This window comes from Hipposideros armiger, unplaced genomic scaffold (assembly GCF_001890085.2).
Source record: "Hipposideros armiger isolate ML-2016 unplaced genomic scaffold, ASM189008v1 scaffold_501, whole genome shotgun sequence".
Taxonomy (NCBI): Eukaryota; Metazoa; Chordata; class Mammalia; order Chiroptera; family Hipposideridae; genus Hipposideros; species Hipposideros armiger.
Window position 1 is genome coordinate 1,346,839 of NW_017731851.1, and position 20,070 is coordinate 1,366,908.

Sequence of the window (20,070 nt, forward strand, 5' to 3'; positions counted from 1 at the left end):
TAAAAAGTTTTATGGGTCAAATCCATTTTGACAACCAACCCAAGAAAGACAGTGTCTTAGAGGCAATTTCAAAGTCTCAGATTTCTATTTTAATCAAACAAATCATCTATTCATGTGGTGTGTGTGTGTGTGTGTAGGAACCAGATAAAAATGTAACTCAAACCATATACCACTATTAAAAACTGAAAGTCACTTTTCAAACTCTAAATGTTCCATTAATCTCAGAAATTAAATCTCATAATAGTCATGACTCATCAAGTATCCCTCTCCCTTCTGCAGATACATAGACTTTTTTTCCCTCTTTTCTTCAAAGTACTGAAGAAATTACTTACAGCTTTGAGGGTAAGATCACACTGGAAAACAAGTTTCCGGAGTTGTGCTAAAATTTCTCTTTTAGTGTTTTCTAGATCATTTCGTCTTTCTTCAACATTTGTTACGCAAACTTTGTAGAGTTCATTTGCTTCTTCTACCTTTGGGAATATCACACACAGAAAAAAATTACACTAATCACTAGAATCTATATTTTAAAATAAATACTTATTGCAGTAAAGCTCAATTTAAATAATTAAAAAGCCTTTATGCACAAAAATTCTGAAATATTCTATATTTTAAATACAGTATTTCTAAAGATAACAAATAATCTGTTCTGGTCAGTGACTCAAGGGTACTTGACTATAATGGACAGTCAAGTCCAACTTACAGTTAGTGTATTGTTTGCATATTAAATAGATGTTCACGTCTATTCAACAGCATTTTCTATTGACATTTACCGTTTTCTATATAATCTTCTTACAGAATTTGTTTATCAAATTATATTTCAAAAATAATACAAAGCTTCAGCTTAGCCTTGCTGTCAGGTACTGGAGTTATTACACATATACACACAGTGGCCTAAAAGGTGAACTTTCTAAATAATCAAGTCAAAAATATTAAACTACTGGCTTCTCTAAGATACTTCTTTCACAAATGAACCCTATAATTTAAAATATAAACAAAAGTCTCCTGGCATAGTGCTTCTCAAAGTGTGGACCCCCACCAGCAGCAGTAGCAGCATCACCTGGGATCTTGTTAGAAATGCAAGTTGTCTGGGGCTACCTCTAGACCTACTGATCAGAAACTCTGGGGGTGGGGCCCAGCAGTCTGTTTCAATGAGCCTTCCAGGTGATCCTGACACATGGTCAAGTTCGAGAACCAAAGCCTTAGCAGGTTACCGCTAATTCAACTTGCAAATAACAAAAAAAGATCATTACTTTTTGAAGGGCCTCCTCTTCCAGCCTTCGCTTTTTTTCTAGCTGCTTGTTGAGGTTTTTTACTAATCCACCACTTGAGCTGAGATGCTCTTCTTCTGCACGAATCATGGAAGATTTTGCTTTCTCATACTCTTCTTGACGTTGCGTGCATGACAATTTTGCCTTTTTCAGAGCAGTCTCTGTTTCAAGCTACACAAAAAGAATATTATTAAATACAGAACAAGAAATAATAATAAAGAAACGTATACGTTTCGTTAGCATATTCAGCAAGATGGTTAATATAGCATTTTAGAAGAACTGTGGAGTAAGGTATTCATCTTCCCAGGGGAGATGTTAATATATACTGCAGGTGATTTTAGATGTTCATAAATAGGTAGATAAAGCTCCATTATAATACTAACCATTTTATTTTGTTCCTGTTTCCAAAGTTCTTTTATTTCTTTCCTTTGTTTTTCCATTTCATTTTTCCTCCCAAGTAGAGGCTGTTTAAAAAAACAAGGGGGGGCGGGGGAGGCAGGGTATTTTAAAAAAAGAAAGAAAAAAAAAACCCCCACTGTTTTCTAAAGGTATGCTACTGTCAAAAAAATGTGAATTGTGTATATAAATTTTTACCTGTACAAATTTGTTGGCTTGCAGAGCTGTAATTGTTTGTTGTAAAAGATGACTGCTCTCCACATCATTAAGAAGAGCATTGGTAAAAAGAGACTGCAGTGGCATAAATTCCTACAATTTAAAATTGAAAAGTAAATTTTCCAATAGAAATGGCACTAGAGTGCTAGACCCCTCCACTACTCTACTTTAAAAAGAGAAATTTTAAGTTTAGACTGTTTTTTTTTAATTTTTATTAAATGACTAGTCATAAATATGACTATGGGAAAAATACTCAAGAAAATTCATTATAATTAATTATAAACTAGTTAGCAAAATTAGTAGCTAACAAGATAATCAACATTCATATGAAATTGTGAATTTCCTAGTTTTTTCATAATGGGTATCCAGGTAAATTTCAAAGAATTTTATTTTGTTAATAAAAAGTTTAGCATTTAAGGTCTTTCCTATATTAACTGAAATTTTCTGATTTTGCAAGGCACAATCAGGAGCTCATCTGAATCATCTCTTGGTATAGAACCCTAGCAGTTCACTGAACACTTACCTCTAGTTCAATGCTAGCTCTAGTTGCCTCTGCCAACTTGACGATATTTCTAGTGGACTCCAATTCTGAAAATGTGAAAGAAGGCCTCAGAAGATAAAATTAACTTATTATTCCCCTCCATACTCTAAAATTATTTGTAATTTCCAAAGTAAAAAGTGATCACAAATACTAGTCCACAACATGATATGATGCTGCGATTCTTCATCAAAAGTGTCTGCCAAACTCAACTGGGAAACTTTCAAAATACACTTGCTTAGACGTCACCACTCTGGGGAATGGGACCTAGGTCTGTGTATTGTCCTTTTATAAGGCTATTCAGGTGATTCTGATGGGCATTCCCTACTAAAAACAAATAATGGAGTAGAAAGAGACAGGCTTTGGGTCAATTCTATATTCTTTCAGTTATTGCTATGATCTTAGACAAACCTGTGATCTGACGTCAAGCAAATCACCTATTTTGTTTGCCTCAGCTGTAAAATAGGGATAATAATTCTTGTCTTGCCTACTTCCCAGGGTTTTGGTAAGGATTAAATGAGATAATGGCTATGAAAGCATTCTGTCAAACATAAACACTAGGAAACTACTAGCTTATACACCCATTGTTGCTTTTATCTCCTTTTACCATATTATCTGATGGCATTTCTTTTTACCCACTGGAGCATGACTTCCTTAAAGGCACAGACAGTATACTATTTGTTGGCTGCCCTACAGTAATGTTCAATAAGTACATTTATTGTAAAAAGAGTCTTTCCTATTTCAAAAAGGGAAAATGGACAATAATTTTATTCACTACAATGAAACAGCTACTAATTTGGAAACATATTACTCATAGTCTGTACAAAATGAATTGCAAACAATTTAGTTCTTACCCTCCAAAGTTAATCAGATGCCCCAAAGGGCCACTTACCCAAATTAAGCTTTTTTTCAACCCATGACACTATGTTCTTGGTGTATTTTGACCATGTTTTAGCATACGACAAAGCCAATTCTATACAGTCAGTTCTCTTTAACAGCATGCTGTCTAGTTCTACAGGAGAAAAACTTCCTGAAAATAGAAATATTAAGGTAACTATATATTAAATATAATCATGTAACTCTAAACAAAAAGGTATTCAAATCCTATGTGCTCTTCAATGAAAACTGGTTAAAAAAAATACAAGCAACAAATTTAGAAATTAAAGGGTTATAGTTTAAAATTAAAATGGTTTCAAATTATATTTTTGATCTTAATGTGTATTTCTGTTATTTATCAAGAAACAAGCCGTAGACAATTCTTGATCAGTCTCTATCATCACATTACCTATTCTAGCAGGGATTTTTTTTTTCCCCTTAAGTTTTATATGTATAACTCTACCAATTGGTTTATGTTAAAATGCATTAATTTACTAAGCAAGAAGAGATGCAAAACATTTATCGAAAGTAGCTGCAAAAAGTTGACAAAAGTTTAAAGTACCTTAAGCATTACCTTTTTCATTGGATGAGTCCACTGATTCCACAGAAACATTTTCAAAAGACTTACAACATGGAAGAAAACAAATTTAAGATTAGAGCAGAAGGTAACAGATCTTTGCTTCACAATTTTTTCACTCTAATTTGTTACTCTGACATAATTCCTGCTAAAGAATTTCAAGTATTTAGAATGCAAAGGGCTTGAGAACTCTGTTTAAATGCCAGAACATTTTATGAGAATTAAATAGCTTTTTACAACAGCAATTCTCAAGGTCCAAGAATGAATAACCTCGTTACTAACAGCATTAATTAACATTAATGAATCTATTCAAAACTTTAAATTCTGCAGGTCTCAAAAATATTAGCCAGGAAATTATAGAAGTAATCTAAATAGGTTGCTAGTTAAATAGAAAACAAAGGCCTGTCTCTTCCAGCTATCTCTTACCATTTTATTATATGATTAGCATTTTCTCGGAAAGTCTATAGGAGAGCTTAGCACAGAACTTTTTATGATGATGGAAATGTTCTATATCTGCATTGTCTAATAGGTAGCTACTAGCTACATGTAGTTTGAGCATTTGAAAAGTGTCTAATGTAAATGAAAAGTGAATTTTTAATTTTATTTACTTTAATTAATTTAAATTTAAAGAATTACATGTGGCAAGAAGCTACTTTATTAGACAGTGCAGGAAAATATTATCTACCAAAATTGTGAGATATCAAACAAATTTGATCTATTTAATTGGGCAATACAGAGAATGAAGGGATTCAATGCAAAAGCAATCAAAGAGGCCTGGGTTTGAAGTCCAGGTCTATCACTTGTTAGCTGACATAGCTGACATTTAAGCTCACTTAACTCTGGTTTGCCCATCTGTGAAATAGGGATAAGAACACTACTTTCATGAGGCTATTTTAAGGATTGAGATGACGTAGTCTTCACACAGTACATAGTACATAATAAGCACTATTATATAAATGGCAACTACTATTTCTAAAGATATTTTCCAAAACTTTTCATCAAACAAAGTAATTTAATTTTATTAGTAATATTATATCATGAGCTTTATTTCAAACTCTGGAGTAAATTAAAAATTGCAAACAGGAAAACTAGGTACAAAAGGAAAAAGAAAGGAAAAAGTATTTTCATATTAAGGATTAGTATAATATGTGTGCACAATAGATGTACAGGAATAGGAAANAAAAGGCAAAATAACTCATGATACATAGAATGCTATGGAAATAAACATTTATTTCAAGTGACAGCACCAAGAAAAAGGCCATACAGTGACGCATAAAGCACTGAAGAGCATTGTGAGCATACTATGTTGCCTGACTTTGTGCACAATCTAGATCAGGAGGAAAAAAAGTTTTAACCCAATATCTCAGAGCAATCATTTCCAGCAAAATTTGCTTTAAACCTAAAAGTTAAAAAAATATAACCCCATGTCCCTACTCGTTTACAATTTTAGATGAATGTATTTTTGAGAATTCTGAGCTCCGGGGGAAGGGGAGATTCCAATCAGAACACTATTATTTTGACTTTCACAATCCTATGAAAATAGAAATGCTTTATATGTATAATGTATCCTACAGTACTCAATTTTTATAATTACGTATTATCCTGAATCTATTAAAAATACATTATTCCGTTGCGTTTCCACAAATGACTAAATATACTCTCACTACTACTACTACTACTACTACTACTACTACTACTACTACTTATAGTAACAGCAACAATAACAATAATAGCAGCTGACAGGTGCTTATAATATACCAGATCCATTCTGAGAACTTTACATGATTTAACTAATTTAATATTCATAAAAACGTAGGCTTTGGGTATATTATGGCAAATTAACAGATGAGATTCCAGTACTCAGAGTTTATGTTCTCCTGAGGATAGCATTGGCAAGAACACCAATTAAGTAAATAAGATCATTTTTGGTACTGAAAACTGTGAATAATACTATATAAGATTATCAGGTTATGGAATATGACAAGGTATGTGCTTGTGGAAGGGTACTTTTGACATGGTAGGTTAATGAAGGCCTCTCTGAGGAGGTAGCATTTGAACTGAGACCTGATATAAGAAAGAGCAAATGCAGAGTTACAGGGAGAAGAAGCAGACAAAAGATCCTAGGGCAAGAGTGAGTGGAAAGAGCTTGTTGTGCTCAAGAAACAGGGGACAGTTATATGGTTGAAGCACATTGAAGAGGTGAAGCCAGAAAGGGAAGCAGTCATTTAAACCACCATTAATGAGTCTGGATTTAAGTATAACAGGAAGCCAGCGGAGGGTTTTAAAGAGTGTTAAAAGCTATATAACACAATCTGATTTATTTTTTAAAATGTCACTCCACTCCTGTGTGGGGAATGTGAATGAATGCATATCTGATTGGATTAATGTTATTTCAAAGACTGCCATGCTTCCTCTTCCTATCTCTTGATATACCAGATGATGTGGTCAACTTTTTATTAGCTTCTAAGTCCTTTCCAAGGTAGACAGGCATTCTTCAGGATAACTATGACTCAGCACAAATAGTATTTGAAAAGTGCACCTAACAGAATAGCTTATTTGTGCCCTAACTCTTTCAAGGAACAAAGGAAATCCAAACTGCTGATAGTAAAACTTAAGTCCAGCAACTGGCTAAGATCAGGGAATTCTCCCGTTAATGGTAACGTGAACTCACTCTCTTGATCCAAAAGCTAACTGTACATTCTTTATACTTTTTAATAAATTTTATGAATCTAGTTAAAAACACCAATAATTTGAAAAGCCAAATGAATAGAATGGTATAATAGATTCATGTGCTGAGTATTTGTCTCTGGGTATTTATTAGTAATAATGGACTTAAGCAATAATATATGTATATAGGTAGCCCAATCTTAAAATCTCTTCTCCCTAAATTACTCAGCCTTTTCCCTCACTTAACAGAAATGCTAAGGAATAAGGTCCCCGTGGGGTAGATCCTGCAGGACTTGTGGGGCATCGTAACTGCAGGGTGGCTCACAGGTACCTAAAAAATCATCAAGTCTCTAGACCTTTTTGTCCCTCAATCTGCTTTCTGAGTCAGGGACTTAATCCTTTTCTTCTAGGTCTCCAGTGTGTAACGCAGTGTCCTAAATGCCTAATAAAGGGAAAATGACCAAATGAATAGTAGAAAATGTTACTAGTCAAGGTCATGCTGTAATTCTGCATGTTTTCTGGTATTGCTCACTCANGAGTAATTCTTTAAATTACACTATTTTCCTAATATTATGCAGTGCTACTGATTCAACCGGTTTAGTGAGAACTTGATTCAGTGACATTCAGCAATTGTCAATACCAGCTTCTGAAGGGGAAGGCGGCTCTCTTTCGTCGAGGTCATCTGCAGAAGACATGGTTCCACTGGACGGAGTTCGTGGAAGTTTTCGATGAAAGTCTCCTGAAAGAAAATTATGGGTACAATTATCTGATCATGCACTGGAGAATTTTATGACTGCGTCATGATAACGTTGTTTGAACAGCACAGTCATACTATCTTTATTAGCTACAATGTACAAAATGTGCTTCCACTTTCAGGCTTCGGATACAGGGAATTCCTGGGAACAAAAGAGAACTAAACTAAAACTGATTTGTTCAAATAAATGTAAAATTGAGGATTAGACATCCCAATGAGAACTTGACTGCCAACTTCTTATAGTGCTAGAGAATGTAAACTTTACAGAACAAGGAATATTTTCTATTCATGTCTTATATCGAATACCTGACAGAGTGGCTGGCACAATACTAAAGTTGTCATTAAATGCTTATTGAATTAAGTTATAAACAAATATACACAATATAACCTAAAGCTTTGTAAAGAACACAAAAATCTTTAAATATAGCAATACAATAGTAACATTACATTTATGTTACCAGGAAGACAGAAGACTGGAAAGCAGGAACAATGATTCCTGGCAAGAATGGGGAGCAAAGGATCCTGCCATGTGTATCAACGCATGTTCAGAAGCAGCCCAACGAGGTAATGAGGTTCACTTGCTCCCTGCTGATATTACAAACAGGGCTACAACTAAGTGGAATAATTCACTTAAGTCAAGGCCTTAACAGTCCAAGATTCAGAGTTACAAATGATTTAAAGCAGTAACCTTGACCCAGAAAGATTCCTCTGCACAATATTCTTAAAAGGTAGTCATCTAGTTTTTGCTATGAACATGTCCCCAACGACTGAGAAATCATGAGGTCATGCGTTCCATTTAAGAACTATTTTGATTGTAGAATGGCTTCCTTGTATTATTGAGCAGAAATCTGCTTTCCTATAAATTCTAGTCTTAGGTCATACTTTTCCCTAAAGGAGGAAACAAAAGCACTCTAATTTTAATCCCTTTACATTTCCAATATATGAGGACCAATGTCATGTCTCCAAGTTTCCTCTTTCCCAGGATAGGCATCCCTAGGTCTTCACCCATTTATCATGTGACCAGTTTCCAAATCATTGTCTTTTTAACATGAAGTCTTACAGGATTCCAAATAATTTAGGGCTTGCTCTAGAACAGGTCTTAATTTCTGGGGATTGCTGGAACCACATTGTTTTTACAAAACTCATTACAAATACTCAGTTAAATATTTATGCTCAGTCTCTAAGGTGTCCCTTGAACAGAGCTAGTTTTAAAACAGGACACAAAGTAATCCTACAAACCCCAGTGCAATATTAAGTTATTTCTAACTTTAAATTCAAGACATTTATTCACATGAATAAAATTTCTATACTATGTAGAACACTAAAAAAAACATGTCTTGGACTTTGTGGTTATATCCTGTAGCATTATCTCCTGCAGTGCCAATGAAGAGGTAGGGATGGAGCCAGGAAGAACAGGACTGACGCAGTCTTTGGTACAGGAGTGGAGAAGAAAGGACATTGAAGTGAGAATCTTATGGGTTCAAGTGCTACCTACCTTCTTCTCCTGCTAGCTGTATAACTCATGGCAAGTTACTCTCCTTGAAGCCACTAAGACAGTTCAAAACACCTACTCTGCCTCTCTAAGGAGTATGAGATTATCAAAGTATGGACCTTAAAGTACATTTGTAAAAAAATAATAAGAATAAGTGATCACAGGCATAAGAATTGGTGTTAATGATGGTGTTCATTATAGCACTTAACTACAAAACAATCCAAAAGATTGACAATAATGTTCACAGAATAGAATGCTATACAGAGTATAGTATAAAGGCAGCTACTTACATCAATATGGATCTCAAAAAAAAAAAAAGTGCACAAAAGAAGTCACAAAAAAACAGTACAATTCCATCTGTAGAACATTCCAAAGCGAGCAAAGTTCAACCAGGTATAGGTACCAAAACATTTTAACATAGCTAGGGAATGATTAACAAAATTCAGGATGATGGCTTATTCTGGTGGATTAAGGCAAATGTTATTGAGAAGGTATACACAGAGGTCTTATACTATACTGATAATGTGTTATCGAGGAGGTATACACAANTTACATATATTTCTTATGTTCTATTATTTCATAGAAATTTTTCTTTCATTTGGGAATCAGAACCCCAATCCTCTGACAGGCTTGCAGGCCTGTTAATAATGTTCCATGGTAACAAACAAACTAAACTGTAGGATGTGTGAGAAGATTCATACCCTCTTTACTTATTGCATTTTTTTTTTCTAGGTTTCCACCAGTTTTTAAGATCTGTGACAATGTCAGGAAGGAAAAATGGTTAACAATTACTTACTAAAATTTTAGACCACATAACATATAGATTCATTACATAAAACACTATAAAATTAATGGATATGTTCTTTTAAATGATAGTTCCATTTAAAAAGCACAATTAAATTGTTTCTCCAGAAACTGACCTTAAATTATCGTATTTGAAATGAACTGATCAGTTTTTCTTGCTAAACTCAAAACTATCAAAGAGTAATGCTGAGATTAAGATTAGGAAATTACTGAAATATTCAATTAAAAATATTAAAGCTTTTGCTTTCACACTTGGCTTACCTTACTTTCCCGAGAAACTGGCAGTCGCAATAATGATTCATTGCCCACATCTCCCATAAGGAAGTTTGTCAGGCTATCCAGGGAAGTTAAAAACAAAAAACAGAAATAAAAAGACAAGTCATTACATTGCTCTGTCACAGGCTTTACATTCAACATGTAATCTAAAATAAATTTTTCTGTTAGACCTTAGAAATAAATTCCTAGGAATCTATTTACATAAGCCACAGTCACTTGCAAATGAATGTTGCTTCTAAAAAGCTATAAAGACACCTCCAAATACAGTAAAAAAAAAAAAAAAAGCACAGAATGTAGCTTTTCCAAAGTTGTGATAATATTTTATATTGGTTTATAATTTACTTAACATGTATTTACTAAATCGTGGGACATATGCTCACCGAGAAACCTAGGCCCACATTTCTTTACTTACATATTCCCAAAGGTAAAGGCCAACGTTTCAATGGAAGAAAAGACTTCTCTGAAGAGGTCGTTTTTGTTTTCTTCATTAACTTCTGTGAAGTTCACAGCTATAGGGAAAGTTTGGTTACAATAAATAAGAAGAAAATGTTTTAAACTAGATTTATATAAAGTCATTTAATCTGTTAAAAATCCACCGTTACTTATATAGAAGCAATAGAAGATTTAGAAACTGAACAGATTAATACACAAAATGGATATGATGTTCAAATTTTTCATTAAAGAAATCATACAAAAGAAATCAGCTTGCATAAAAGTAGCTGGCATTCCAAACTGACTACTACATGCATTACATAATATGATACATCTAAGAAGTGACTCAAATGTGAAATCAATCAGTCTTGGAGTCACAGAGTCCATGCTATACCAGACCTCTCTCATTAAGAGTGCTCTATGCTATTTTCTGTTGCTTATTGCTTTATGGAATTTTATTTTTAACAGCTAAATGCACTGTGGCTCACTTAAGTCAAAATGAAGTATATTTTTCACTATGAATTACCAATAATTGAAATCATATATACATTTGACATAGCATAAAACCTACATACAAAGCACATCACATAAGAAACACCCAATGCTTCAGAAAACTTAAATTCCTATTTATTTATAGCCTTATTTCTTATAGGCTCTCGGGCTCTGAGGGCCATGTAAACTGATAGCTGTCTTTTATTTACCATAGAGATATTCTAACATTTTGCATTCTGTTAAAGCAAATTGTGAAACATAACTGAAAAAGGTTTCTTACTATAACTTCTCTGTATGCACCTTCATTAAAAATCCATATACAATCTGGAGGTAGAATTTTAAAGGCGATTTTAAAAAAGTAACCCAATTCAACGCAGGTTGAGTTTAGGGAGCCAGTGGCACCCTGTATTCCCCCCTTCCTAGGATCCTTGCCAACAAAGGGAAGGTAAAGAAACCAAGTGGAGAGGTTGCCATTCTTTACCTTAAAACAGTTGTTCTTAAGCTTGGCTGCACACTAGAATTACCTAAGGAGATTTGAAAACAAAGTGTGGATCCTACCACCAAAGATTCAGATTTCACAGCTCTAGATATTTGTTTAAAAACTCTCCCAGGTGATTCTAATGTGCAAATCACATTGAAAATGCTTACTGGAAAGCAAGGATTCCTAAGCAGGGATGAATTAAACCTCAAGTTGGTAAACTTTGTGAAATTACAACCAAGACTTTACATGTATAAACCTTTGTAGATATGAGGGGCTAAGGTCTATACCTTTCCTCAGATTCTTCTAAGTATCCCTAATGCAAACAAAAAGAAAAACTTAAGAACCACCATGACTAATTGTAAAAATATTTTTGGACTTCTGCTCTGGCCAAGATGAAAAAAACAGGCATATACTTCTGCCTGAAACAACTAAAAGAAACCAGTACAAAATATATGTAACAACAGTTTTCAAGACACTGTCTATAAGGCCACAAAGGACAAGAATCCTGACAGACAAGAAACAAACATGGTGAACTCCACAACTGCCCCCAGCTTACTGCCTAATATCACACACAGATTTCTGAGCAAAGGAAACTACCTGGGATAAAGAAGGTCATTTTGTAATGATTTACCAAGAGGATATAACAATATTATACATTTATGCACCTAATAGATACTTCAAAATGCATGAAGAAAAAACTAATATAACTGCAATGGAAAATAGACAAATTCAATTACAGTCAGAGATTTCAATAACTGACAGAATACACAGACGGAAAATCAGTAAGAACATGGAAGATTTTAATACTATCAGCCATCTTGACCCGATGGATAATTACAGAACACTCCACCCAATAACAGCAAAATACATGTTCTTTTCAAGTGCACAGTGAATAATTACCACATTATTGGCCATACAACACATGTCAATGGTTTTAAACGAATTCAAATCATGCAAAATACGTTCTGTGACTAAATGAAATTAAATTAGAAATAACAGAAAGGTCTCTGGGAAATCCTCAAATAGTAGAAAAATTAAAAAACGAAAACAAAATAGTTCTAAATAACTTATGAGTCAAAGAAGAAAAAGGAAAATTAGAAAGTATTTTGAACAGAATGAAAATGAAAACACAACTTATCAAAACTGATGAATGGGGGGAGCAGGGAGGCACAGAGGGGGAGAGATTACAATGGGACATGCATTATCTGGATTTTTATAGTTTCATAAGAATATGAATATCAAAATTGATCAAGCTGTATCCTTTAAATATGTACAGTTTATTGTATGTCAATTACACCTCAATAATACTGTTTTTAAAATGTCATTAGAACGTACACTCTAAATAGTAATTTATAATGTAATACCAACAAAAATGTAAAGCCTACTCATATTTCCAAACTTTAACCTGTTAGACTTTAAAAAAATATATTTTGTAACACTACTCAAAATTCTATTATTATTCTTTCTTTCCTATGAATATACTTTTTCTTAGCACTAAACATGACTGGGAGATGGAAACAATAATTGTGAGCAGTGAGAAGGCAATTATTCTAACCATCTTCCTCCCTTATCTCCATTCCCACTTGAATGAGGTTACAGCCATCTAATGAAAATTCCTATCACTACCCTTGCCTCAACTTCAAAATAGCCCTATATTTCCAATGTCCTTTCTCTTTTTTTTTCTCCTGCTCACTGCTCCAAGGAAAAATCTGGCTCCTTTCCAATAATAAATCTTCCCACTATCTCCTGCATTCTCCAAAACCCTTTACTACCATTACTCGTCCCTCATAGCTTCACTATCTCCCATTCAATTGACTTTTTCTTTTCTTAAGCTATTAACATACTCAAATCTTTCCCAATTGGAAAAATTTTCTTTTTAAAAGATTTTTATTAACGTATAACTAACATACAATATATTAGTTTCATGTGTACACCAGTTATTCAACATTCATATGCCCATCTGACACCGTACCACATTACAATACTATTGACTATATTTCTTATGCTGTACATTACTTTGCCATGACTTGTTTTATACTTGGAAATTTGAACCTCGTATTACCTTTCATCTTTTCCTCCCTTTTAAAATTTTTCAATTACAATTGACACTATTATATTAATTTCAGGTATGCAGTATAATATATATTTATATAATTTAAGAAATGATCCCCCTGACTAGTCAAGTACCTACCTGGCACTATACATAGTTATTGCCATATTATTGACTATATTCCCTACACTTTACTTTATACCCTCATGACTATTTTGTAACTACCAATCTATATTTCTTAATGCCTTCACCTTTTTCGCCCTGCCCTCTAACCCCCTCCCATCTATCACCCCGATAAATCTAGTACCCATCTGCCATCATACATCCATATATAGTTATGACAATATTATTGACTATATTCCTTATGCTATAGTCTACATCCCCATGACTATTTTCTAACAACCAATTTGTACTTCTTAATCCCGTCCCCTTTTTCACCTGCTCCCTAACCCCCCTCCCATCTAGCAGCTATCAAAATAGTCTTGTATCTGTGAGGTTGTTTCTGTTTTGTCTGTCTATTTTGCTCTTTAGACTCCAATTATAAGTGAAATTACATTGCATCCATCTTTCTCTGTCTGACATACTCCACGCTCAGGACACACCCTCCACGTCCACCCATGCTGCTGCAGATGGCAAGATCTCATTCCCTTTTGAGGCCTAGCAATATTCCTGTGTGCACCCGCATGCGTGTGTGTATGTGTGTACCACCAGGCTGCCTCTACATCTTGGCTATTGCAAGCTATGCTGCAACGAACATATGAATGCACAGGTCCCATCAAAGTAGCATTTTGGGTTTCTTCAGATAATTACCCAGAAGTGGAATTACTGGGTCCTTCTCTGTCTCTTGTTATAGCCTTTGTTTTAAAATCTATTTTGTCTGGTATAAATTTTGCTACCACAGCAATTTTTTTTTTTCATTTCATATCTATTTTCATGAAACGTCTTTTGCCCCTTTCAGTCTGTGTGTCTTTTGATCTGACGTGAGGCTCTTGTAGGCATCATATGTAAGGGTTTTTTTTTTCCTTATCCATTCAGCCACCCTATACCTTTTGATTGGAGCATTTAATCCATTTACATTCAAAGTGTCTGTTGGGAAATTAGCTGACAGTCTTATGAGAGCTCCCTTGTAGGTGACTGTTTTTCTCTTGCTGCTTTTAAAAGTCTCTCTTTGTCTTTAATCTTCGGTATTTTAATTATAATATGTCTTGGTGTGGGCCTCTTTGGGTTCATGTTGGTTGGGACTCTCTGCACTTCTTTGTCTTGTATGTCTATTTCCTTTACCAGCTTAGGGAAGTTTTCTATCGTCATTTCTTGAAATACGATCTCAATTCCTTGGTTTTTCTTCTCCTTGTGGTACACTTATGATGTGAATGTTATTATGCTTGATGTTGTCCTAGAGGGCTCTTAAACTATCCTCATTTTTTTAATTAGTTTTCCTTTTTGCTGTTCCATTTGGGTGTTTTCTGCTATGTTGTGTTCCAAATTGCTGATTCAGTCCTCTGCTTCATCTAGTCTGCTGGTGATTCCTCCGAGTGCATGCTTCATTCCAGTTATTATATTCTTCATTTCTGACTGTTTTTTTTTTATGGTTTCTATGCCCTTTTTTATGCTTTGCTATCTCTTTGTTGGACTTCTCACTAAGTTCCTTGACTGTCCTCATAACCACTGTTTTGAACTCTGTCCATGGTTATTTCTTTGCCCCATTTTGTCTAGTTCATTTTCTGGAGCTTTGTTCTGTTCTTTCACTTGGGACATATTTGTCTCCCCATTTTGGCTGCTTCCCTGGGTTTGTTTCCATGTTTTAGGTAGGGCTGCTATGTCTCCCGGTCTTAACAGAGTGTCCTTATGTAGGTGTCCTTTGGGGGCCAGTGACACAGTCTCCCTGGTCACCTGAGTGTCCCTTGTGTGGGCTGTGTGTGCCTTCCTGTTGTAGTTGAGCCTTGGTTGCCATCTGCATGTCAATAGGAGGGACTGACTCTTGGGCTGATTGGTTGTGAGGACTGGCCATGACTACAGTGAAGGAGCTGTTGTGCAGGGGCTGACCCTATGGAGCAGGATTCATTTTAGCAGGGCTACGGTGCCTGCCCAGTCTGCTCTCTGGGTGTGTTGTCCTCAGATGCAGCCCTGTGATGATCCATTTCAGTCCAAAGCTGGTCACTGGGTGTGTTAGCCCCAGGGCCTCCTGGTAAAGACCCCATCACAAGCCAAGTTTAGCTGCAGCTTGTGCCCTGCCTGGGGCCACCTGTCACCACAAAGCAATCCACAGGTGGCCGCCACCCACGCTGAGCTTAGAGGTGCCTTGAGAGGCCAAATCGTGAACCGAGGCTGGCTGCCACTAGTGCTGGGCTCAGGGCTGCTCAATAAGGGGTATGGGGCACTCCAAAGCCAGATGTTGCTTGTTTGGGGTTTGTGAACTTTTGAGAGATTTTAGGAAAAGTCCGCAGCATTAGCCAAGAGAGATCGTTTGTATGGAAAGCCGGTGAGCATGAAAGTTGGGTGGGGCAGGGTCTCAGAATCACCAGGGTAAGGCGAACAAACGGTGTTAGCCAGCTTGATGGAAACTCAGATAAGGCGGCCACCTGCATCTGCACACCGGGATGGAGAAGGGCTCAACAAATAAACAATGGAGTCTACTAACACTTCTGTGGAAGAAATTCATTCCACCAGCTCTGGCCCTGAAGCCAGACAACTCAGTTCCTCCCTGCCTATTCCTGTTGCCCCTTGAGCCAGTGCCCACATGGGAGCTCAGAGTGATTGAGTCGGTCAGCAAGTAAGTCTATGCACAGGTCCTTTAAGAGGAAAACCAAGGACTGCAGCCCACTTCTGTCTCACTCAGCCATAGTCTCCGCTGGTTTTCACAGCCAAAAGTTATGGATATTTCTCTCCCTGGCACTGGAACTCTGGGCTAGGAAGCCTGGTGTGAGGCTGGGACCCTTCAGCGCTCCAGAGGAGAAGAGGACCTTCACAGCTGAGATATCCCTCTTGACTTTAACGGTCACAAGTGGGTGTGGGACCAGCCTGTTCCGCATCTCTGCTCCTACCAGTTTCGATGTGGCTTCTTCTGTATGTCTTTAGTTGTGGGACTTTAGTTCAGCTAGACTTCAGGTGATTCTCATTGATGACTGTTCTGTAGTTTGGTTGTAATTTTGATGTGGTTGTGGGAGGAGGCAAGTACAGTATTCACCCACTCTGCCAACTTGACAGTTCTTGAAAAAATTCTCATTTTACCATATTTCATCTTAAAGGTACCATTCAATCTAATTTAACATTTATTTACTGTCAAACCTCTATAAATAGGCCATGACTGAATTAACTAGAATTTGGCTTTTCATCCAGTGTAATGATTATCAGGAGTTGGAAAACTTTTTATGGAAAGGGCTGGATAGTAAATATTTTAGACTCTGTTGCAACTATTCAACTCTTCCTAAAGGAGCCATATATAAACAAATGAGATACAATGATACACAAACAAATATGAGTGGCCGTGTTCCAATAAAACTATTTACAAAAACAGTTAGCAGTCAGATTTATCCCACTGGTAGTTTGCTGACCCCTGTGTACAGGATGGGTTCTGAAGCCAGTCTGCCTAGGTTAAATCCTAACTCTGTCTCTCATTAGGTTAAGTAACTTCACTCTCTGTGCTTCAGTTTCCTTGTTTATAAAATGGGAATAATATGTATTTTGAGAACTGTTGTAAAGACTGAATGAACTTAAAACAGAGCCTGTTATATAGAAAATGCTCAATAAATGTTATTATTTTCACTCAATACCATTGAATAACACTGTCAATAATGAGCTCCTATTAGTCAAATCTGGAGGTCTTTTTTTCTTCTAAGTTTTCATCCTACTTGACTATTCTGCAACTCTCAACATCTCTACCACTTAATACATAAAGTTGGACAAACTTCTCTGTTTCAGCTTCATTATCTGCAAAATGAGAGCTGATATAACAATAGCATTTATCTCAAAAATTGGCTGTAAAGATTAATGGGATAATCTATATAAAGAGCTTAACAGTTTCTGGCATACAGTAAGTACATCCTCAATAATGTCAGCTATTATTACTACAAATTTTAACTACCCCCTTCCATCTTGAAGTATTCTGCTCTCTTAGAAGCAATGTGTTATAGTAACTAAAATAAGTAAGGCTTCAGAGTTTCAGACTTGAGTTCAAATCTGTGACCTCTGCCACTTCCTGTGTTACTCTGGATATAGTACCTAACTTCAATTTTTTTCTGAGAAATGTAAAGCACCTAGAGTACAGTGCTTGCTAATCAGTAAACATGAACATCTTCTACATTCATCTATAGGCAATTTGTAATTCATACAGTCATTCCCACTAAGCCTGCATTTCTCATGTTAGCTTTCTTCTCTATTCATTATCCCCACAGAAGTTCATCCAGTTTCGTACCTTTAAGGGAATGAATCCTTAAACTACCTGTCTAGTTTTAACCTCTGAGCCTCAGACCCACATTTCCAATGGTCTGTTTGGTATGTTCCTTCTCCTACTTCCCAGTCTTTACCCACCAGCACTGCAATCTCAGCATGTACTAAACTGAGTATCTTCTCTTCTGCTCTGCCCCTCAAGCCTACTCTTTTCCATACATCCCTTAGCTCATTAGCTTAGCTTTCAAAATGTTTCTAAAATATTTTTTTTAGTTCTTTCCATTCCTACTGTCACTGCCTTAGTTCAAAAGGTCACACTGTACCTCTATTCTGGACTATTTAACAACCTGCTAATCAGTGTATCAGTGTCTGTCTCTACTCTCGCCCATCTATTAGCCATTTTTCAAAATCTCATCAAAATTTCGCTCTAGGTTCAAATAATTGTCTCTCTGGGACTCCCTATTATATCATAACAATATCACTAAGATACATTTAAGAAATGTATCTTTAAGAAATCATACGCTTTAAGAAATCATATGAATAGCTTTCATACATACACCTTTTAGAATAGCAACTTTCAAACTTTTTTGACTACAATCTTCATTAAGAAATACATATTACACATCATGACCAAGTATGCCATACATATATAATAGTTACCAGTTATATTAACACCTATAAAGTTTTTGGAATATCCTTAAATCTTATACGAGTGTTGCATTCTGATCTTTTTCATATTTTTTTTCATATTTTAAAAATGTAGGTCATAGTCTACTAACTTGATGTCATAAATCGGGTTTGACAGTTTGAAAACCACTGAATTAAAAGATACAACAGAAGAAATTTTTCACCATTTGCATCGGAAAAATAATGCTTGGGGTAAAAAAAACAAGATTTACAAAATGAAAACTTTAAGTTGCTTCTGAGAAACACAAAAGACAACTTGAAAGAAAATGCATACTATATTCTCAGATAGAAATGCCAGTTATATAAATTGTCCTTAATTTAATTTATAAATTTCACTCAAAATACCAAGATATTTTTTGAAACTAGACAAGCCAATTCAAAAATCCGGATGGAAAAATAAATCCTGAACAAAAAGAGTAATGGAAAGAGGATCTATCCTTACCAGGTACTGGCACAAGACTGCACAAGTCAATGGGACAGAATAAGGTCCAGAAATAGATATAAATATATGTGACAATTTAGTATTTATGATAAAGATGGCATCACAAATCAGTGGGGAAAAGATGAATTATTTGATAAATTAGTTAAGCACATAAATACTCTAGGCTTATTAAAGCTTATTTAATAAATGACACCATGAAAACTTTAGAAGAAAAAACACTGGAGAATGCTATTATAATCTCAGAGCAGAGAAGTCCTTCCTAATTCCTAAAACCCCAAAACCATACAAGAGATTAATAAATTTAAATGCAAAAATAAAACAAAATACCATACACAAATCAAAAGATAAAAAACTAAAGAAAATTTGCAACCTATATCAAAGATTAAGGCGAATTTTACTTGTACAGATTTTCTACAAATGCTAAAAAAAAAAAAAAAAAAACCCACCATCAAGAAAAAAATGGTTAAAGGGTCAATTCACATAAAAGAATGTGCATGAAACATCTGAAAAGATACTCAACTGTACTCATAAAATGTGGGAAATGTAAATCAAACCTACACTGAAATACAAATTTTTACTATAATTAGATATACAAAGACTGGATAACAAAGCTTGGTAACCAGTTCTGTTGGCAAAAGCGCAGGAGGAAATAGGCCTTTCAGCACTACTATCTCTACAGAGGGCCGTCAGCAATATCCAAAATATAAATGCACACGCTCTCTGATCCAGTAACTACCATCTAAGAATTTACATGGGTATTCATTAAAGCACTGTTTTTAACAGAAAAAAATTGAAAACAATCCGAACATTAGTAGTAAACTGGTTAAATAAATTATACTACATCAATATAATGAATAACCATGCAGCTTCGAAAAAGCAAAACAAATAACAAAAAAATAAGGAAACCCTTTATGTGCAGATAACTCAAAACAATAAGCAAGGTGCAGAATGCTACCATTTGTGTAAAAAGGAGAGTAAAAAAGAGAACATACAGTATTTGCTTATATATGAGTAATATGTCTCTGGAAGATACAGAAAAACCAGTAACAGTTGTTGCTTATCTAGTGAAAGGAATGGGTGGCTAAGTCTGAGGTAGGAAAGACACTTCACTGCTGAATCTCCTTTATACCATTTCCATTATGAACTGAGTAAATGAATTGTCTATTAAAAAATTAAGTTTTCAAAACAAAGAAAACAGGAGGCTTCTATAATTTTGTAGGTATAATTATAGCTTTT

The 20,070-nt window shown here is 35.2% G+C and overlaps 1 protein-coding gene across 1 annotated transcript in view; it reads right to left on the reverse strand.

The window, feature by feature from the left end:
* The window catches only part of ARHGAP29 (Rho GTPase activating protein 29), a 76,152-nt gene that overhangs the window by 22,918 nt on the left and 33,164 nt on the right, over positions 1–20,070 (reverse strand). The window contains exons 4-12 of the mRNA XM_019667550.1: positions 10,277–10,373; positions 9,850–9,922; positions 3,869–3,917; positions 3,311–3,448; positions 2,404–2,468; positions 1,863–1,973; positions 1,652–1,732; positions 1,251–1,439; positions 329–470 (exon numbers count right to left, since the gene is read on the reverse strand). Coding sequence (XP_019523095.1) covers positions 329–470; positions 1,251–1,439; positions 1,652–1,732; positions 1,863–1,973; positions 2,404–2,468; positions 3,311–3,448; positions 3,869–3,917; positions 9,850–9,922; positions 10,277–10,373 — 945 coding nt within the window. The remainder of the gene's footprint in view (positions 1–328; positions 471–1,250; positions 1,440–1,651; positions 1,733–1,862; positions 1,974–2,403; positions 2,469–3,310; positions 3,449–3,868; positions 3,918–9,849; positions 9,923–10,276; positions 10,374–20,070) is intronic.